The 21,756-nt window shown below is 30.2% G+C and overlaps 1 protein-coding gene across 1 annotated transcript; it reads left to right on the top strand.

The window, feature by feature from the left end:
- Positions 1–5,836: 5,836 nt before the first annotated feature.
- Positions 5,837–21,346, top strand: LOC119686170 (fork head domain-containing protein FD3-like). Its single transcript, XM_038100672.1, has 2 exons — positions 5,837–6,297; positions 20,187–21,346. The coding sequence occupies exons 1-2, from the start codon at positions 6,047–6,049 to the stop codon at positions 21,193–21,195; spliced, it is 1,260 nt and encodes a 419-aa protein (XP_037956600.1). The 5' UTR covers positions 5,837–6,046; the 3' UTR covers positions 21,196–21,346.
- The last annotated feature ends 410 nt before the right edge of the window (positions 21,347–21,756 follow it).

Below are 21,756 nucleotides of genomic sequence, written 5' to 3' on the forward strand. Positions count from 1 at the left end.
AAGGCTAATATTGGAAAAATCACTTCAATTTTCTAAGGACAAAAAAATCTAATCTGCGTAGTGGGATACCTCAAATCAACAATAAAATTTAAGCAAGTGCGAAATACAATACGCACATAGAAGCAGTTTTGTGAGATAAATACCAATGTTCCTTGGTGCTGATATAGAGAGTAGAAAAATAAGGGTACGAGTACATAATATAACAATATAATGTTTTATAATACGAGTATGAAGTATTAATCACTTCAACGTGATTGAAGTCTGGGTGATAGTCACTTGAGCAAAAGTATATCTTATTTTCTTTTGAATAAAATATTAGTTTGGATATTCCCAGTCCTCAGACGCGGTTAAAGCGATCGTTGAGTAATGTTAGTATAACTTATCTGGTATCATGAGCTTCCAAAAAAGACCTATATGTACATATAAAACATTCACATTTTCAGAGTCAGACCGAAAACATTACATGAACTGATTTATAACTTATGAATATATGTTACATACATATATGTATAACTTACAAATATACATTTTGTTGCAAAAACAAATTACGAGAAATCAAAAAAAAAAAAATTTGCACCACATTATATAAATGTAAAGATAGGAAATTCTTCAATGAATGTGGTATATTCAATCAAAAACCACTTTTTTATAGATTACACTAGCATGTTAAAAACTTATGTCTAATTTGTGGTTTCTGATAATTAAATGGAAAAATTAAAAAATAGCGAACTTGTAGAGAAACATTTGCATAGCTTCTTTGTAAAATTGCACCCAAAAAAGGCGCTTTACATATAGTAAGTTAAAAAAAATATGCATAACAGATGTCTCTACAAAAAGAATAGCTTTGAAACAAAAAATAGGCAAGCTCAAAGATTAACTTTCAATTCGTTGAACTTGTGTTTCCAAATAAAGCTGTAGTTTATAAGCTCGTTCTAATTTAAAGCACGGCAAGTGTTTGGTTGGTGTCACTAATTTAATAAAAAAATTAAAAAAACCTGGAATTTGAGCATTGAAAGTTTGTGCAGTCTTGGCTTCTTGTGGATAAACACGATTAGTCATCGCTTCTAATTTGACAGGCACGAGTTCTAAGCCTGGCACTTGCAGTCCAAACAAATTATATACGGACTATAAACTAATTAAATAAAATTCGATTATTTCCAAAGACCACTGATGAAGAGTACTTGGCAATACTCGAAACAGCGTTGTATGGTCAGCCAAATTTCAATAAATTAAATAAAAAAATTTTTGTCTTTGCCTTTCTTTGATATTCGAATCGGTCTAACTAAAAAAATAATCACTTTTGAAAAAATTTTATAATATTTATTAGAAATCTATAAAAATTATTACAAGCTTTTATAATATTTTGATAAAATTTCTGAATCAATTTCTTTATTGTCTACACTATATATATTTTTAAAAGAGCGGATGAGAACTAGACAGTCCGATTGGGTTTTGTGTTTGGTGCTAAAAAAATACAAAAAATACATTTTTAATAATTATATAATAATAACTCAATTATATAATAACATATAATATTCTGTACTAAAAAATTAAAATTTATTGTTCACTTAATCTAAAATGGATTTTTGAATTTTTTAGTACAAAGTAACTAATACGAGTAAGATTCTAGTAAACGGGTTCTATACAAGTATCGTCCAATTTGTCGCTTTAGTAGAGGTTAGTACAATTTTAGGTTTAACATGCAGTTGAGACCCTTCTTATTAAAGTTTCTGTAATTAGTTTTCCGAACAATTTAAATTTAAAATTTTAATAATGAAATTTAATAATAAAAACACTGATATTTTACGGAATTTCGAAAAGGAATTAGACCTGGTGTTTGATTTGAACTAATGTATTTATTACTGAAATTTAATAAAATACAAAGAATATTAACTTATTACTTACACCAGCCGTTTCAAACATTTTGTCTGTGAGTTTACAATAACAACCGCCACACACACAGTGCGTTTTATTTTGATCTTTTTAAAAATAAAATGCCCATCTTGCAACTTATATTTTTTTTTAAATAAGTTGCACACAAAGCGTTTTAGTTTTGCCTGCAAAAAATAATAGTTATTTTTGAGTTTTTTATTTTAAAGGCAAGAAAACTAATTATATTTGCATATTAAAATAAAAAACAAAATGTGTTATTTGAGTTATTTGTGCTATATATATACTCGTAGTATATATAAAACATGCATTATTTTAAGGTAAAACTTTAGACGAATACATACAAACGGTTCGCCTGTGATCCCTTGTTGTCTCACCACTTATGGTAGTTGCCCATAAATTTTTTTTCTTGTCGTACTTGATGATTTTAATTCAGGCTTTCATTAATAATAATAATAATAATAAAACAAACGACCAATTAGGCATTATGGAATTGAGTGTTATTAATTGAACTGTACTAACTATATATTGAAAGAATGTATGATGTAATGTCTTCGACATAGTTGCTGTAACAAACTCTAAAAAATATAACTATTCGATCAAATCTCTTTTGTTTCCGATCATGAAAAATATGCTATATAGATTTTCCTTTTGAGATTTTTTTTAAGTTCTTTTACATTTGGGATTTAAAATTAATTAAATCGTATAGATGATTCGATAAGTTTAGTACCGCTGGCTAAAATGAATTTAAGTTTGCTCAACTTCCGACGATAAGTTGAATACATTTAACTATGAATAACTTTTCCCATCGTCTTCCTCTTATTCAGATTTTTACTATCAATTATTCCTCCTGTCTTTGGCTAAATCTTAAATACGCGAAAAATAAATGTAAATAACAAAAACGAAAAGCACGCTGTATGGAAAAAGTGTTCTATACCATATAACTGAACGCAGTTTATATTAGCTATAAGCTTAGCAGCTAGTAAGTACAGCTAAATCACAATCGTAATTGACATAACTATGATTACTACATAATTGCTTCTCATGTCTTTTAGACTATTCTAACCCATTTGATCGTGTTGATCATTTGCTACCCTACAAGAAACTAATAAATATTTTTTGGTCTCTAACTCTGCTTCAAAATTTGTTTTAAGTAATTTAACCGCGAGATCTCAGTTTGTAGATGTAGCTAATGAGTAAGCCTTTCCTTTGGGGGTTCCTTAGGAGTCAATATTAGAATATATATTTACTATATATAAATACGTCACACTGCATGAATAAACGGATGATATGCAAATGTGTCTTTCTAGCTGTTATTTTCTAGATGTCTTTTAGATGTTAATATACTTAAGCTTTACACATGGGAAATGCACTCAGAAAAATATGCTCTAACCACAAACCTACTAGTTAAATTGACTTAATCATTTTGTTGGAGAATTTTTAACTTAACTGGTGAAGAAGATAGGAAAATCAATATGTGGTATGGTTGAATCAACATGATGCGTCAAGTAAAAATATTTTGACCTGAGATTTAGTTAAAATCTAGTCAAATCAATCAAATTATTATTCTGAGTGTGGCAAACAATATCTTGTTAAATAAAACTATTATGCCTATTAAGAGAGAAAAAAATAACCCTAGAAGAATTACCTATGGTTTCTGCCATAAGAAAAGAAATAGGTCAGAAATAAAAATCTCTAAAATACCTATGTTTTTATCTGAACACTAGTCCTTACATCTCAGGTAATATGAACCAACTAATATGTGTTGTACCTCCAGGCTTAGAACCTCCTAATAAGCTTTCTATTCAATTATTTTTTTCATTAATTCATTAAAAAATTTGAGATTTCTCATCAAGTGCTACCAGATAAGCGTATCCAAATAATTCATCATACATTAGTTATTAAAAGTTAGTTATTTAGTTTATCTAGTCTTAGTCTCAATGACGAAATTATTTAAGTATTTAAATTTACTTTATATCCTTTGCATACCTATTATTATATAATATGTTTCTTGTTTCATTCTTTACGTTATAAGGATTTGTTAATTATTTGTTATTTTCTTTTTGGTTTTGTTAATTAAATTAAGGTTTATTTCAACTTTTTCAAGAATTGAAATATAAGGACGTATCTAGCTTCGTTTTCTGCAAATTGATATTTGATATTTTCTTATTCTACAATGAAAAAATTGAAAAATTATAGAATTATAGATTTATATTTAATAAAGATTCTAAATAAATCATAAAAATATATATATTAGGCACGTAAGTATAAATAAAGAAATTTGTATATTTTTGTCAAAAAAAAAAACAGTAGATAGCTGATAGATAAAATCCGAAAGCAGGAAAACTAAGCTTTGTGAATGGAAAATTCTTTCATAAAAAATTTTCATATTGATTGTGTGTGCGTATTGACATAACAAAAAACAAAAATAAAATTTATAAATGACATTTTCTGGAAAAATTAACTAAAAATGAATTTTAAATCAACCGATTTTCGAATCCATTTAAGTTAAAAACAAGAAAATTCAATAAATGAAAAACTGAAATAATTTTTGTTTGACTGAATTGTTTCAGGATTGTTTGACTGAAGGATGTAAGGGTTTAAATGGATACCCTGTATCTCAGTTAATGCCACCGTTATATGTTTTTTTTTTATATCTTAAGCCAAAAAATCAATTCCCGAAGTAAATGCACTTTAGAACGAAGCACGCTGTACATAAAGTAAAAAATATCTTTAATTTCCTCTTTATTTTGTAATTTTATAATATTATAAAAGCCAACTTAATAAGTATATGCACAATTGCAATACTGGCGAGAGTTAAATCGAAAAATTTTGCAATGTAGCTTGCAACTAATTATCAACTAATAAAATAATATAAACGAATTGACATCAAAATCTCTAACTGAACAACAAATTAAGGTTGTTTTATGAGATATATGAGTACAGTATTGTGTAATATAGTGCTTGTGTATCTGAAATATTTGCCTACATATTTATATAATTCGTTATATAACTAGCAATGAATGATGATAATAATATCATCCCCTAAATCAAAAATTGTGCTCTTTTTTCTTTAACGATTGATAGCTTATTTCGGATAAAGTATCTCCTGTTATAATTTGTATCTTCACTACTCACACAGTCACACAGTGGGAAAGTGTGTACAATATTAAGCGCATCAACTCTCTTTTGGCTTAGAAATCGGTTACGTTTTCATCCCATTGGGTGTAAACAGCATCCCAACTGAACACCAGGTAACTTGTTTTAACACCCATTACAATATGTTCATGGTGGAACTCAGCACATTTACATCGTTTCAGCTCGGCGAAATGTGTATAGTACTCTCCTTGTCTACGGTAACCATGAAAACATTTGTTTAAAGATGATATGGTGGTGGATAACAACAAACTGGACTACCCTGAAAATAAAATTGAAATCGAAACCGAGACACAAAAACATTGAATGGGTGACTATACTAGATGAATACAGAATCGCGGTTTTAATAAATAAATGTTTGAGTTATATAGAATAATAATTTGTACAAAAGATTTTCGCTTCGTTTTCATTGCAAATACTTTAACATTTAGCCTAAACATCTCGTTTGCTACGGACGGAAAAAGCAATATGCAGGAAGTGTTTTAACAAGTCATTATTAAAATGTCTTACATGCGTGTATATACAATAAAATTTTATTTGTGATGCTTTGGAAAAATGTTGCTATAGTTGCTTATTTAAAAGATATATTTTTTAATTCGAAATATTCGTGTTACGAAAACAGTACAACAAATATATAAAAAGTTAAGAAAAATAATATTATGAGGCTACAAAACAATGTTAATAAAATTCTTAAACTGCAATTTAGTTCCTACATAACATTTTGTAATATTTAACTAATTAATTAATTTTCAAATATCTGGCGTCCTAATTTGTGTAATTTGGTGAAAAGTGAATGTATAAAAAAACAAAACAGTAACATCTATACATCCAAAATCTACGGAATACAAAAGCTATATAACAAAATTATTATATTTTTTTTGCTCACCAATGTGTGGATATTAACGGCAATGAACTTTAGATATACACTTACGATTATACTTCCACTTACAATAGCTTATGTAATTTAATCGTTTATTAGTATTCAATTTAGTGTTAAGTAATGCACAATAACACTTCACAGTCTCCGCCTCTAATTAAATTGTTACCCGCCTCCAATGTATTACCATCAACCAATACGAGCGCGAAATCCGAAAACAATATCGGAAACACAAGAGAAACGTCAAATGAAAATCCAAACACACCTCTTGTAAAGCCACCTTATTCGTATATTGCCCTCATCACAATGGCAATTCTACAATCGCCGCACAAGAAACTAACTCTCAGTGGGATATGCGACTTTATTATGACAAGGTAAGGTTTACAATAAATTTTTTAATTTAACAAGCGATAAATAAACATTCAGTTTTTTGTTAAAATGTCTCATAAATAAATATTAATTAATATACTACGCACTGCCAATTATATTTTAAAGGATACAGTGCATACCCGGGAATTCATATACAAGTGTGGAGAGAAGTGATTCAAAGTGATGTACCACTTAATTCATCATATGCGATATTTTCTTAGTGACTTTAAATATTTGTTTATAAACATTAAATAACAGTGAAACACACAGTATTAATTTATAAGTTATTCATTTTTATTTTCATTATTCGATTTGAGAACAAACGTTTAAAAAGTTTAAATTATTAGAAAGCAATTCGAATGTATCCTAAGACCAATGATGATGAGTACTTGGTAATACTCAACAGCGTTGTATTGTCAGCCAAATTTCAATAAATTAACTAAAATTTTTGTCTTTGTCTTATCTTTGCTATTCGAAATCGTCTAATTTTTAAAATAGTTTCTTTTCATTATAAGACGCGTCACTCTCGGCAAAAAAAACAATCTTTTCGTTTGAATTAATTTTTTTCCAAAATTTGTTAACATTTGTGTTCTAAAAATGAAATCAGTCTTGAGCAGGAAATGCTCCTTATATTGTTTATATAATAAAAAAGAGTAGAACATTATAATAGAAAACCAGCAGAGCACTTCGACTATAGTTACAAACTATAGTGGTGGAGATGCCAAAACTAGTAACCCCAACCCTAACCAAAAGTAAAAGACATTCAATCTGTCGAGTCCTTTAAAATACTAATATCAGACGGGATCAGGAACTCCCGCCTTAACATCCTTCTTCCGGCCTTGATAAAAGCCGATCACTTATAAAGAATGTAACTGAAACCTCATCGCTTTCAGGCCGAGACGATATTTTGTCACCTCAGATCGACTTATTGTGTTGATATAGTAGCGGAAGTTGAGATATCCCCGTAGATAATCTACTAACAATCACAGTTCAAGTAAATTCATATAATGTGTTATCAAAACTTATGGCAAATTTTATTAAATAACAACCAAGTATAGATAATTTTAATCGATATTATTATTTTCCTAACAAAAGTTATTTCTCAAACAATCGTAAATGTTCTTTTTCATATTCAAATTAAATCCGACCGGTGAAATGCACGTTTAATTTAAATTATTAACAGCCAAAGATTTCAAGATTTTGTGCCGAAGTTATCCGAAAAAAACTAAAGGCTAAGGTCGTTCAGAAAATTTTATGTTTGAATTGAACGTAATCCACACTGCCGTAGTAAATAAATGTTTGCTCAGTAAAATGTATCAAAAACAATTATATAACGATTACATAAAAACAAGCTTATAGTGAGGCCTAACAAGTTCCAATTAGCACAAAATTTTACAAATGTTCAAAGAAATAACTAAAATCAATAGAAGGAAGGACCTGTTGCGATAGCATGAACGTACCCAATTGCTGGTTATGGTCTTCTGTAATTCATAAAGTTTTCCGAGTGGACAATTTATAAAGTGATCGAGTGTACTTAATAAAAGAATCATATAAAAATTTGGGCATTTGAATGGTTGCAATAAGCCATGTAACTATGGTCATTCTTTCAGGTCGTAGTGTTAAGGTTAATGTAAATCTCTACAATGAAAAGGCGCTCTAAGTGTATGAACAATTAAAAATTCCAGTGAGAGAGAATACACGATTGTCTTCATAGTCACTAGCTGTAAACCCGATCGGCTTTTGGATATGAAACAGTAAGCAGTTCAGTTGAATGAAGAATCATTAGGTTAATCTTCGTGAAGCATGCTAATCGTCGTCCTACGTATAGATAAACTTCGTTCTAAAAGTGAACATATTTTTGGTTAAACAAAATTCAATTTCAAATAAAAAAATATACCATTCAAAAACATGGAGTCAAATTGACCGACCCTGTTCATACTAAAGTTAAATATCTTGGTAAATAAATTTATACCCTTACTGGGATGTTATGCAGAGTGTCTCTGGCACGGCCAAATTCGCTCTTTCGGGTTAAGCCGAAAATGCATGTTATGCAGAGTGTCACATAAGTATTGCTAATTTCGTTTTTTACAATGTTTTGGTACTTTTTGGTAGTGCCTAAATTTAAAAGGAAATTTAGATAAAGTCTCTTTCAATTTGCCACCAAAAATAACCAACAAGAAAAAATTCATAGAGGCTATAATACTGTTAATTTATTATTATATCATCTTACAATAATTGTTAACAGTACTTATAAAATTATACGCCTTTCTTTAAAATCATAAATTGTAATAATTAAATTATTAGCAGTTTATAAAATAGGCTGTGTTGCTTACTGACATTTTCTCTCCAAAACGTATTGAAATTAAAGAATTTTGCTCCTAAAAGGCGTAAATTCTGAAATTTATTATTAAACAACAACGTTTTGCCTAAGTGCCGAGGCACAAATACGCCGGGTCTCATGCTGGAGTTTCAACGGCCATATTGTTTTTTCTCTCCTTTTCAAATTTAATATTTGCATTAAAAACAACATTAATTTTACTCATGCCGTGCCCGAGACACTCTGCATAACATGGCCCTTAGTTTATATGGCAAGTATATATCCACAAATAAAATATTAAAATGGGGTGTATGAGCCTTGAATCTCGCATCAAATAGCCCTAAATTACAGTTCAGAGTTCATTCGATAAAAATGAAAACTGAAAAGAATGTTTTATTTATTTATTTTAAAACTTTATGTATTCCATTTGAATTAAACAAAAAAAAAATTATGAAAAATAATTAAAGAGGTTTTTTCGAACAGTAGTGAACTACAACAACAAAAATTCAGTTTATATTATTTTAATTAACTGAATTTTTGGCTGACCATACAGGTGTTTCGAGCATTGCCAAATACCAATCATCAGTGGTCTTCAGAAATATTTTATATTTATTTATTCGTAAATAATTATTTTTGAGACTGCAAGTACCAGGAATCGAACTCGGGTCCTGCCAAATGTGAAGCACAGAATCAGTGCACCCTAACCAACTAACCCAAAGCCGTACTTGACATTTTTTTATGTTCGCTGATTTTTCTGGAGTTTTTATTATTTTGCTATGAAAGTTTTATTAACAAATTTACTTGCTGTGTTTATATTAGAACGAAATCATAAACCAGCTGTAGAATAATTGAATTAATTAATTATATTTTTAATTTTTTTTAATTGTTAAATTTTTTTTTAATTGTTAAATTTCAAAAATAAATATAAAATTATTTTTCATATTATTATTATTAATATAATATTTCATATTATATTATAAAATTATTTTTCATATTTTGTGGTTGTGATTTGTTTACAAATTATTTAAAAATAATATATTATTCTGATGATTCTAATTATTCTGATCAATTACAATTTGTTGATAAATTTACAGATGTAACGGAACAGTCGAGTTTCTAACTCATAAACTTACATACAGGTTACAAGTTACAATATCACTAAACTTTATAATAGATGATCTGGTTCCAATCTGTGATATAGATGGAGCCCCTAAAAGAATTCATATCGCCTTTTTACCAGCTTTCATATATATTAAAATTTGAGGAACAACTTTCTACAATTTCTGAATAATGCATAGAAAAGAAGTTTTATACGTTAATTAAACAATCGTTTTCGGTATAAAAAAATACCATTACTGCAAAACAATGTCATGATGTGTTGTTCGGGGAACATGCTTTAGGAATATCGTTGATTATTAATTGGTACCTCAATTGACCACTGAAGTCACTTTACAAAACTGTTTTATGTATTCATGAATTGAAATTTAAATTAATGTTAATATTAGTTAATATTAGTTAATTCGTATTCGAATAAAAATTAATGTTACTAACACCTAAAGAGCTTGCTCTCTATGTTTTACAAAAATATTTAAGGAGACAGCCCTTACAAGTTGTGTAGTAATAATTTAACAGTCTGTCAGAAGTAGCAACGTTTTGATTATTTTGAGCAATAGTTGAAAATATTGGCATAGGAAGTTAAACTTCATACACTTGGATTAAATTTGTATGACATCTCTATGTTGAGATATATGTAATATAATATTTACTGATAAAATCGCAATAACAAATTACAGCTGTTGAAGAATAAGAAGGTACTATACACCACAATTCCATAATAACGATGGTCTCATTACGCTTCGAACTATCTCTTCACTCGATGTGTTCTCCAGATCTAACTTGCCTTCACTACTATCTCATCACTGAACTCAGCGGAATGCTCTAGAATACATTTGCCAAAAAAAAGTTAACTTTCTCGCCCTACTCTGTATGGCAACCGTATAAATGAATCAGAACCATTTTTCTCTATTATTTACAAAAGTATTTAGTTTCAATTTTTTATAGAGCGAGTGTATAATATGCGTTTATATAACATACTTTGTCGATATCATATAAACTGATTTATTTGGTACACATCACAAAATTTCATGTTCCATGACGGGAAACTTATTTAAAATAGACATAGAAATAGTGGAAGAATATTCAAACAAAAAATTTGGTCAGCATATCGCCAAATATCCATAATATGTTAAAATCCGTAATTTAAAAAAATAGATTATGCGGAACTAATTTAAAATGTTAATATTTTATGTAGAATTTAATGATAAACTCAGTTCAGAAATAAAAAGTAAAAATATTTGTGTTATTTTACTAGAAAAATTGATTTAATGGTATTATGGTGCGTATGAGTAACGTGAAGGACGCCTGATATATTAATTTTTTTTAATTACTTCTAAAAGCAATATCACACTGGAATTACTTATTTTTTAAGTAGAATTTATTGATTAATCTGAATAAAAAGTAAAAAAGAAAAATTTGTGGGACATATTTCTTTTTTTTCCACTTAAAAATCGAGTGTATGTGTTTGTATGTGATGTAAAGGATAAATTAATTTCTAAAAGTACTTCTAAGGACAATATCGTCCAGAAATTTTTGAGTTTTATGCAGAATTTTATTTCTAATCAAAATCAAAAATATATTTATAGTATATTGTTTGAAAATTCATTCAATGGAAATATAGTACGCATATGTTTGATGTGTTTTACGGGAAAAAAATATTAAAAAATTTCAAAAAATGTTAATATTTAATATAATGTTATCTTGAAAATTTTTATTTTGCAGTAAAAAATAAAATTAAATTTACGAAAAAAAAAATGAAATTTCTGGGAAGGCGTTTTGTGAAAATTTTTTTTTTTTGTTTAACGGTTAACATTACTACTTAAATATAAACAATTTTAATTGTTTAAACAACTTCTTAAAAGTTCAATCAATTATCTTTGAAACGCAGCAAATTTCAAGTTTCTACCATTTATAGAACTTGAGATATACCTATTTGAAAATGTGTCTACAATACCAATTCTCAAAACCCCATGGGTCCATATCTCCTAGGAAAAAAATAAAATTTTTTATCGAGATACAGATGTTCTGATTTCATGAAAGGAGCTCATAAAAAAAATTTCAACAAAATCGGAGACGATGAGGTTAAAAAGGTGTCCGGTTTGTAAAAGACCAACTACACCCTGGTAAATCTATCAAACTGATATTGCCAAATTCGTGAAATTCATACAAAGGACAGCTGTTTATATTGTTTACAAGCCAACACATTTGCATTTACATCTAAGTTTTATAAAGCAAAAGTAGAATTCAATGGAAATGGAATTCAAAGGTAATAATGTGATTACGTTATATTTGGATCGTTATATTGTGACAGCAGCATCACCTGAAATGTTTCGGAAAGTAAAGGCTTAACTTGAACAATATCCACGTGGTAGTGGTAATCAAATGGAGAAAGAACTGAAAATATTCCAGCAAAGCATCCAATTCATATTTCAAAATGAGGTCAAAGTAAAGCCTGACAATTTCCAAAAGTCATAAGATCTTTCACTAAAGCAACAAAAAGTTCGACTTGAAAGAGAAAAAGTGTTGTTACACTTGCACGAACGTGGCGAATTTCCAAACATTGTGTTCTCTGATGAGAAAAATTTGCTCATTGAGCAGTTCATAAAGTCTCAAAATGACCGTGCTTACTTAACTGAACACACTGCCGTTCACTACCATTTCAAACTACGAATGGCCGCCCGAAGTAATTTTCCATCTCAAGTAAATGTATAGGTGCATAAAAAATAATTTCACACAAAAATGAAATGATCCCTTGAATACATAACACGTCAATCACCTAACCCTGTATGATGGGAGCTTTATTTATTGTTATTATTATTTTGTTATTGTATTTTTGAGAGGTTTTCTTAAAAGCGTAAAGCAATCGTTATCATTTTCCGAAATGAGAACAGCATCGGAAGTAAAGAATAATAATTTAAGTTCTGTGCCAAGTTCGTAAAATATGAGATTATTTTGTCCAGGATCGAACAAAGACTATTTCCTTGCTGTATTCATGATACAAATGAACACTCTATTGTTATTTTGATTGATGCCATATTACCTGTATTAAGATCGTGAGAATACTGCTCAGTCTACCTCTATTTGAAGTTTGAATCGAGATTTCTTAACATTTATACTATGATATACTCCATTTATTTTATAATATTGAGTGTTATAGTTTAATATGACAAAGTTCTTTGTTGGTTTCTGCATTTGTAAGTTATAAAGAGTGTTGTTAATTCAAAGATTGTTTTCGAGACAAATCTCTACAACTATTTGTCCATTGTTCATCCTGACATTTAAAGCTTCATTAATAATATTTCATCAGATAATTATATCTGATTGTACTGTGTGTAAGCTCATGCCTGTTCATACCTAGAATTCCGTCGTAACAGTCCTTATAGGGCATCCCGAATAGTAAACATCAAAAGTGATAGACGACATAATAAAATTTATTAACATTGCTTAACACAGTTGTAAAGAATGGTATGGTGTATCATAACCATTATCCAATTCAGCTTTGATATCTCAACTGTTACCACAAATTCATATTGATATTGTAAAAATTTTTTGGTATGGTTAGATGCCATTCGTAGGATAAAGTAAATATTAACTGGCAAAACTAAAGATATTTCTGTAAAAGAACAGTTGTCTGTTGATGTAATTAATAATGAGAATATGTTAATACGGAAAGAGATTTTTTAAGTTATATAGAAATACATGAAATTAAGATGAAAACTAATGCTAATAAAATTTTTATCATTCGTTCAAATATCGAACTTAATGATGATTGTTGATCAAACATATATCTACTACTGTACAATAATAACTGAAGAAAGAGAAGATCAGTATGTATAAAAGAAAAATTATTAAAGTTACTTATTTTCATTGTGCAAACTATAATTAAATCTATAAATACATATGTACGTAAATAAATTGCCGTCTGTCGCATATTCAAAAATAAAAATATTTATATTACCTTAAATATCTGCAAAAAAAAATAATCAGTTTATTATGTGTAATATAAGAACGTTAATAACACGCGTATTAAAAACTTTCTTCATTTATTAACTTACCTAGTGAATTTGGATCAAGAGAAGGTAAACGATCAAACACGAGTATAAAAGATGAAGAACTGACTAATAAGTTTGGTAGCCATCTCTATATAGTTCCTGAGGTGTCAGGAAAGTTTCAAATGAATACGAGTGTAGACGAAATACAATTCTTTTATATAACTGATGTTATGGCAGATTCTAAAAAAATAATATTTCTGTCATCCTGAAAGTTCAGGACGACGACTTTAGGGAAATGAAAAACCAATAATGAAAATAATCCAGACAGAAGCTAGTAAAAGCGCACAAAAAGTTTTAAGAAAAGGAATAAAAGTTCTCATTTTTTTTTGGTATTCAATGCAGTTTGGTTTTTAGAAATACTCTATTTCTAAAAATTCTACTAAAATTTAATTATCTCCTACTAAATATACATCTTGTTAGCTTTGATGTACAATATCTATAAAACAACGCAATATTTCTCTGATAAACTCAAATTTGTGACTTGACAGACGATGACAAACAAAGTCATATATTTACTTGAGATAATAGGTACACCTAATTAAGGAGAGTCGGAAAGAAAAACATAGACGTTACAAAACCAGAAATTCATTATACAAAATAATCTTAAATCAGATAAACAATTCTATTAGAAAACTGATCAAAATATATAAACACAATAACTAACTACGTCCATTCTTCAATAGTTGGCTATTTGTGACAACACACTGTGAGTGCTCCGGAATGGGTGTAACAATTTATTTGCACATGATTTTGTATTTTAAATTAATTTTTAATATAATTTTAGACGAAAGAAACTTAAGTCTTAATATAAACTATTGTTTTCAATAGAGAGATTTGTGTAACAAAACGCGTGTAGTTCAAGTAGATAAGATGCAGTGTATAAAAAGTTGAAGTCGCAGGATGTGATTGGATCTTATTAGTATGGCTTTCGAGCTAGTCACTCAACTCATTTACCTTTTAAAATGTTTAAAACTTTCTACATATATTACTAGAAATTACTACATATATTGTAGTAATTGAGAACAAATTTTCGGTGAGCCTTAAAATTTACAACAACAATAGCAACATCAGTTTCAAGTTTTTTAGCGTCTTTAATCACAAATAGAGTGTTTTACGGTATACTGTGTGGTAAAGACAATATTGTATATAAAATACATGTAGTATAATAAAACTTTCATTAACAATTAATAATAATTTATTCAAAGGCAATAAATTATGAATTAAAATGTAGTATTCAGCTTCAACTTCTTTGGTCTACTTCTTTCTTTCTTCCTTCGCCTTTTTTGACACTGCAGTCAGTGTCCTACATTTGGACTATCCTGACTGAGCGTACAACCCAGACGCCTCGGTCCATGCCTTCATATTTTCTGCGATGGCTATTTTCGAACGCGGGTCTTCGTGATCACTAGACTTTGTAGCGACCGAGATTTGACCTTATACGGACCCAAGTATTTTGGTCTAAGTTTCATCCCTGAAACGTATTTATTGCCACTGTTTCATTTTCTGTGTACTTCCTTTCCTCTTTGCGCTTTGAATCGTTCGATTTTTTGTTTTCTTGTTATATTTTATGGATGTTTTCTTTTGCCATTTTCCTAACCTTATTCCTTTCTTCATCTAGCTCGTTTAATAACTCTTAGTTGAATAATGTTTTCAGTTCGTCGCGTTGTTAGCTTTCATTTCGACTCCTGTTAAAAATTTTAACGCCGTTACTTTTATTCTACGTAGTGAAGTGTTGTTTATAAGTAATTGAATTTTGTCAAAATGTTTGTACCACAATGTAGGTTTCTCCTGACATAGCTAGCATAGGCACCACTATTCGATGAATACTCTCTACCTGCCTATTACCCCTGAAACTCTAGTTGAAGTAAGGACATGTTGGATGCCTCTTGACTTACAAAATTCCTCGATTGCATTTGCGTTAACGCTGTGCCACGATCAGATACTATACGACTTGGATGCCCAAATACTGCTGATTGTTTTTCTAGCATATTAGAATATCTTAGTATGTCGTTGGAGGTAGACATATCATATACAGACACATCCTCTTCATCCGCGAATCCGAAATATACCAATAGTCTTCTATGCAAGTCTACTTTCCTGCCTGATGTAGACAAGGCTTCTGCACACAGCTTCGTTTTCAATTCCTCAACCTTACTTTCTTGTTTTGTGATGTGATTATCACAGATATCTTTTTTTTTAATATTTTTGTTTCTAAATCTCCTCTTCTTCTTGCTTCTTAATTTCTTATTTTTCTTACTTCTTAATTTCTTCTTCTTCTTGTCTACTGCCGACGCTAAGTACTTTGTGGTTGCGCAGCTTAATTTCTTCTATTTCTGCCTGCTGCCGACGCTTGTTACTTTATAGTTGCGCAGCTTAACTTCTTCTAAAGAATGCACAATGCCTTACTTGCTTTTAGCACCTGCAAACACGGTTGAGCCCCCAAATTAATTGTAGTATAATTAAACTTTTATTAACAATTAATAATAATTTATTCAAAGGCAATAAACTATGAAATAAAATATAGTATTCAGCTTCAACTTCTTTAATTTTCAATCAATTTTATATAGTTGTTGGGTGATCATAAGTTTGCAGTTCAAATCGCAGAAAAATTCCCTTTGCAAGTGCGTTCGATCACTGCATAAACACGGCACATAGAGTGCCCTTAACAGGATAGGGTTATGATGACGGTCCCAATATAGTCGGCATTTGTAGAGACGTTGGAAAAAGAATCCTGAATAGTAAATCAAAAACTTTTCACGTCAGGTGAATGCAACAATTGGAATTTGCTTTTGATTGATGCAGCTCATTTTCTTTCTTTTTTCAAAGTCGAACAAGCGTTGGGAACTTGCAAAAACCAAATTAAAATTAACCTTAAAATCACTCTCTGAAACAAAATGGGAGAGTCAAATCGAAGCAATAAAAGCTATATTTTTGCAATTTGATGATGTTGTTGAATGCGTGAATGACCTGAGAAATAAAACCGATGACTCTAGACCTCTAAGCGATTGTGAACAATATATGGTAAATAAACTACAGCAAGTGACTGAAGTAAGCTTGAAGATCGCTATTGACAGTCTACGCTGATTTCATACCTGGGTAAAGTACTATCGAAATACTGTATTTGAATAACAGTTGAACACTCCCAATTCTTTGAAGAAAAAAGTAGTTACGAAATTGCACCTAAATTTAAAGAAGAAATAATAGCAAAGAAGAGAGAGAAACGATTATTTAGTTATGAACATTTTGATTAATCAATACAATCCGTTGAAATGCAGTATAAAATAAACTCTTTTACCACATAATAGATGCTATCATAATTGATATCGACTGTCAATTAGTTTTATTTATGACATTATTCGGAAAGGTGAAAACATCGACAATCAGCTTTTGAACTGTATGAGAAACTGCTACTTTTAACTCACAAGACTCAATCAACGATATAAAGCAACTTATCCGGAATATTAAAGAAAATAATTTAGAGGAAGTATGTCCGAATGTTTATATAATAACCAAAATTATGCTCACAATTCCGGTCAATACAGCTTCTGTTGAAACACTTAGAAAAATATGCTCAAGATATTAGCAAGATTTTAAACAGAGTGATTTCTTGTAGTGTGATTTTTGTAATCTAATGGAAACAATAATCCAAGCAGAAAATTTGAATCTTCCTGATACAATATTTTGCAAAAAGGTGGTGCTGGTTGCCTATGCCGATGAAGTTGATACTATTGGTCTGAACAACCGTGCCGTCGATGCGGCTTTTTTCAACTTAGAAAAAAAAAAATGCAAACAACAACAAACAAACTTTTTGAATATCTTAAGACCTACAATTGAAAAATAAAGCCCTCGCCCGACGAACAAAAATGACGCTCAACATGTCTCTTATCATGTCTCTGTCTAGTGCAGAAGCATGGACAATTACCAACAGAAATGTCAGATGTTAGGATCATTTGAGAGAAAAATTTCTCGGAAAATTTAGGGTCCCTTATGCTTGGGCAACAAGTATCGAATTACCGTAGGTTGAACGATAAGCTGTACGAACTATAACACGACATTGTTTGCATCAACCAATGTATTTATGTTGATATGGTGCATCTGCAAACTAGTCAATACGTCTTTTTTATATCGAATTGGATGTTTCTTGCTTGACTTAAATCATTCGAATGATTTTTACTTAGAAACAAAAACAAAGACTATTGGTAAAAATCTTGATATCAAGTCGGATTTTATTTTAATAAAACATTTAACTATTTTCAATAAAGAGGTAATATTTAAATAAAATTAGCAATCACTAGGAGCGTATGTAGGATCGTGCAGAAGGCCGCAAGTTGTGTTAATGTTATATCTTTTGTGTGCACTTATGTAACGGAAAGAAGTTCATAGAACTTCTAATACCGAAAGTATTACTTATAAAAATTCTCTGCGATTCCAAAGCACAACGAAGCAAAATTTGTTTTAAAAATATGTACCACAAAGATGTCTTTGTTCCCTATTCTGCACATCATCTAGCAATATACGAAAAAGTTTAATAAATATCTCTGGTCGATCTAATCAGTCACAAAAAGAAACTAAATGAAAATTGAAAACTGTATTTGGCATAGTATGGATCAGCTATAATGTGCTATATGCAGAATCAATACAAATTTTGAAGATTACCAATGTAAAGACCCTTTAATTAGCGGTTCAATAGTTTTCTGCAATTGCGTTACAAGTCCAGCAGCAACATATCGTTTGCAACCCCAAGCAGCCATAACATGACATGCTGAAAGCACAGTTTTTGTATGTTTAGAACTCATTCACCTTTTTTAATTTAGAATTTTGGACTTTTCAGTCCAAGTCTTAATAGTAAAGTGATGTTTCATAATTTGATATATATTATATTTAGAAGGTTTGAATCTACGCAGATCCTACCATGTTTTATTTAAATCTTTCAAATGAAAATTCAAACATGCGTATACCTTAGCGAGCTCAGCAATATTTTTATGACCTATTCTATTAGGCGGATATTTTGCATTTTGTTCGCAACATGTTTTCTGTTTTGATTATTTTCAAAAAAGTGGCACTTTTCAGTATAAATGAGCAGATACAAATAAGATATGAGTTACATTATGTACATATTCAGTGAAATGTTCGTGGTTACGTGAATGCGTTTTCAGTCCAAGATTAGCAAGCACAGCAGTTCTTCGATGTTCATCCCAGCAACGACAGTTTTGAAATTTTAGAACGACTTTTATCTTTGAGCTCGTAGAACCACATGTGAAGTTATAGCTGACAGATGGAACCTCAACACTTTTCTCACACATGTCACATATGTACAGAAATATAAATAATATTTAATACATTGTGACCGAAAAGTTTCCGGAAATAAATAAATAAAACGCAAAATTCTTAATCTTCATCAATATTTATTTTATCTCCTTCAAAATATGCTCCATTAGAAGCGATACACAAAATGCCAACGTTTCTTCCAACACAAAAACATTTTTATAGGCGCTTTCCGGTATGGCTTTGAGTTCCCTCTGCGAATTCTGTTTTACGTCTTCTATGGATTCAAAACGCGTTCCTCTGAGTGGTAATTTGAGGTTGGGAAACAGGAAAAAGTCACACGGTGCAAGATCAGGTGAATACGGTGGCTGTTCGATGGTATTTATTGAATGTTTGGCCTTAAAATCGTTGATAATGTTGAACAAATTGAGGTGAATCGGAACAAGCCGGGCGTTGACACGTCGCATACACAAATTGTCCACCAAAATCAAACGAGCCATCTCACGACCGATGCCTAGCTCTCGTGCTATCTCTCTAACACTCACATGAGGATTTTTGAACACGATTTCCTTTGCCTTTTCAATGTTTTCGTCGGTGGTAGAGGTCGAAGGTCGTCCAGAACGCGGCATGTCTTCGACGGTCGTACGACAGTCCTGAAAGGCTTTGTACCACTCATAAACTTGAGTTTTCGATAAAACTGATTCCCCATAAGCCTTTTGTAGCATTCGCAACGATTCTGCACACGAAATTTCGTTCGAAAAACAAAATTTGATGCAAACTCTTTGTTCAATATTTTTTTCCATTGTTTTTTTCGCAACGCACTACTGAGGTGAACTGGTTTCAACAGCTGCCGTAAACGAACTGTCCGACAGATCCGGCTCATTTTTTGGGCATGAGTAATTAAGGACAGTGCTGCCAAACTACATAAACTTAAAATATCGAAAAATATACAGCGCGCGAATTTTAAATGAGAATTTCCGAAAGCTTTTCGGTCACAATGTATAAGACATAATTAATATTAATAATTGTTTCCTCTAGAAACATGTATCAATAATTTTGTATTACTTTTGGTATCTTTATTAACTACTGTGTTTTTTAATTTAGTGAAATAAATTTTAATTTCTTTTTTTACTTCTTCTTTCAGATTTGCGTATTATAAAGAAAAATTTCCCGCCTGGCAAAACTCAATTCGTCACAACTTAAGTTTAAACGATTGTTTTATAAAAGTACCACGAGAACCTGGAAATCCCGGAAAGGGAAATTTTTGGACATTAGATCCACTAGCTGAGGACATGTTTGATAATGGCAGTTTTTTGCGTAGAAGAAAGCGATATAAGAGAGCTCCAGCAATGCAAAGATTCTCGTTTCCAACAGTTTTTGGATCACTCTCTCCATTTTGGATTCGAAAACCAGTGCCGCTTGTTCCAGTCCATTTCAACGTACCAAATTTTACTAATAATAGAGATTGTTTCGACATGGTCAATTCCACAAATGATACAATGCACCACGCAATAATAGCAGATAAAAAATTCAATTTTTTTGCAAATTCTGAGATCTCACAATATCGAAATAATGATAAATTTGATATTTTTCAAAATAACTCTTTCGCAAGACGAGCTAGTGATTTGACCAGTGCTGTAAGATCAAATGATAAGTGCCGAAAATTAAGCAGCATGGAAACTAACCAAAACCACTATATGAATAGAAAAGAGGAACCGAATGAATTTCTTCAATATGAAAGTGTATTTGCAGATGAAAACAATGAATCTTGTGACAGAATTGATGTCGAATGCTCTCAAGAACATGACTCACATCTTTCCGATTCGGTTGAAAGTGTTGCGAAAACTACTAATAATTTAGAACTCATAACTAAAGTCAATAACATTACCAAAAAGGAGAAAAACACATCTTTAAACCACAAACGAACTTCGCCCTACTATTTACTATTTGACAATGCTGAGGTTTCTTGTAGCTCCATATTGATATCCTCAACTCCTAGTGAAAACCATAGCCAATGCAGAAGAAGCGTAGATAGCGATATGTACAATGAGACAAATGTAAGCTGTACCATCATTCAATCCAGCAAACACAATAATGCAAAAGATTTCCGAATAGAAACTCTTATAGGAACAGCTGGTGAACCAAACGATTAGTAAAAAAATGGGTTTAATGCAGCAGAAATTAGAACTTTCGAGATTAAAGAAAAAATAAAATTGATTTTTTTATATTATGTTATTTTGATCACGCTGATATTTTCAGATGTCCTAATTTGTAAATAAGTATTTTCATATGAACCGAAATAAATGAAAATATTACAGCTAAATTATTGTTTTCTGTTGCTTTTAGAAGAAGAAGCAGCTACCATTTCTGGCAATATTACTTTATTTTTTTTCAACTTGTTAAATATTTGTGATTTATTATTATTCATTGTGTTACCTTTTATGTCTATTAATAATAAAGAATTATAAAATTAATGACATTCAGATGAATATGGTAAAATAGTGTACATTTTAATTTCTTGCTCCACATTATAATTTCGAAAATTTAGAAAATTAATTCTTCTATAATTATTGTAATAAATACATATTAAAAAAATACGTGGATAGTTATTTCTGTATATAATACATAACCTTTTTTCAGGAAATAAGAATAAACTGTATATTAGTACGAGTATTTTAGCTATTTAGGCCGTGTGCGAGTTAGGCTAAGTTGCG

This window comes from Teleopsis dalmanni, chromosome 2 (genome assembly GCF_002237135.1).
Source record: "Teleopsis dalmanni isolate 2A chromosome 2, ASM223713v2, whole genome shotgun sequence".
Classification (NCBI taxonomy): Eukaryota; Metazoa; Arthropoda; class Insecta; order Diptera; family Diopsidae; genus Teleopsis; species Teleopsis dalmanni.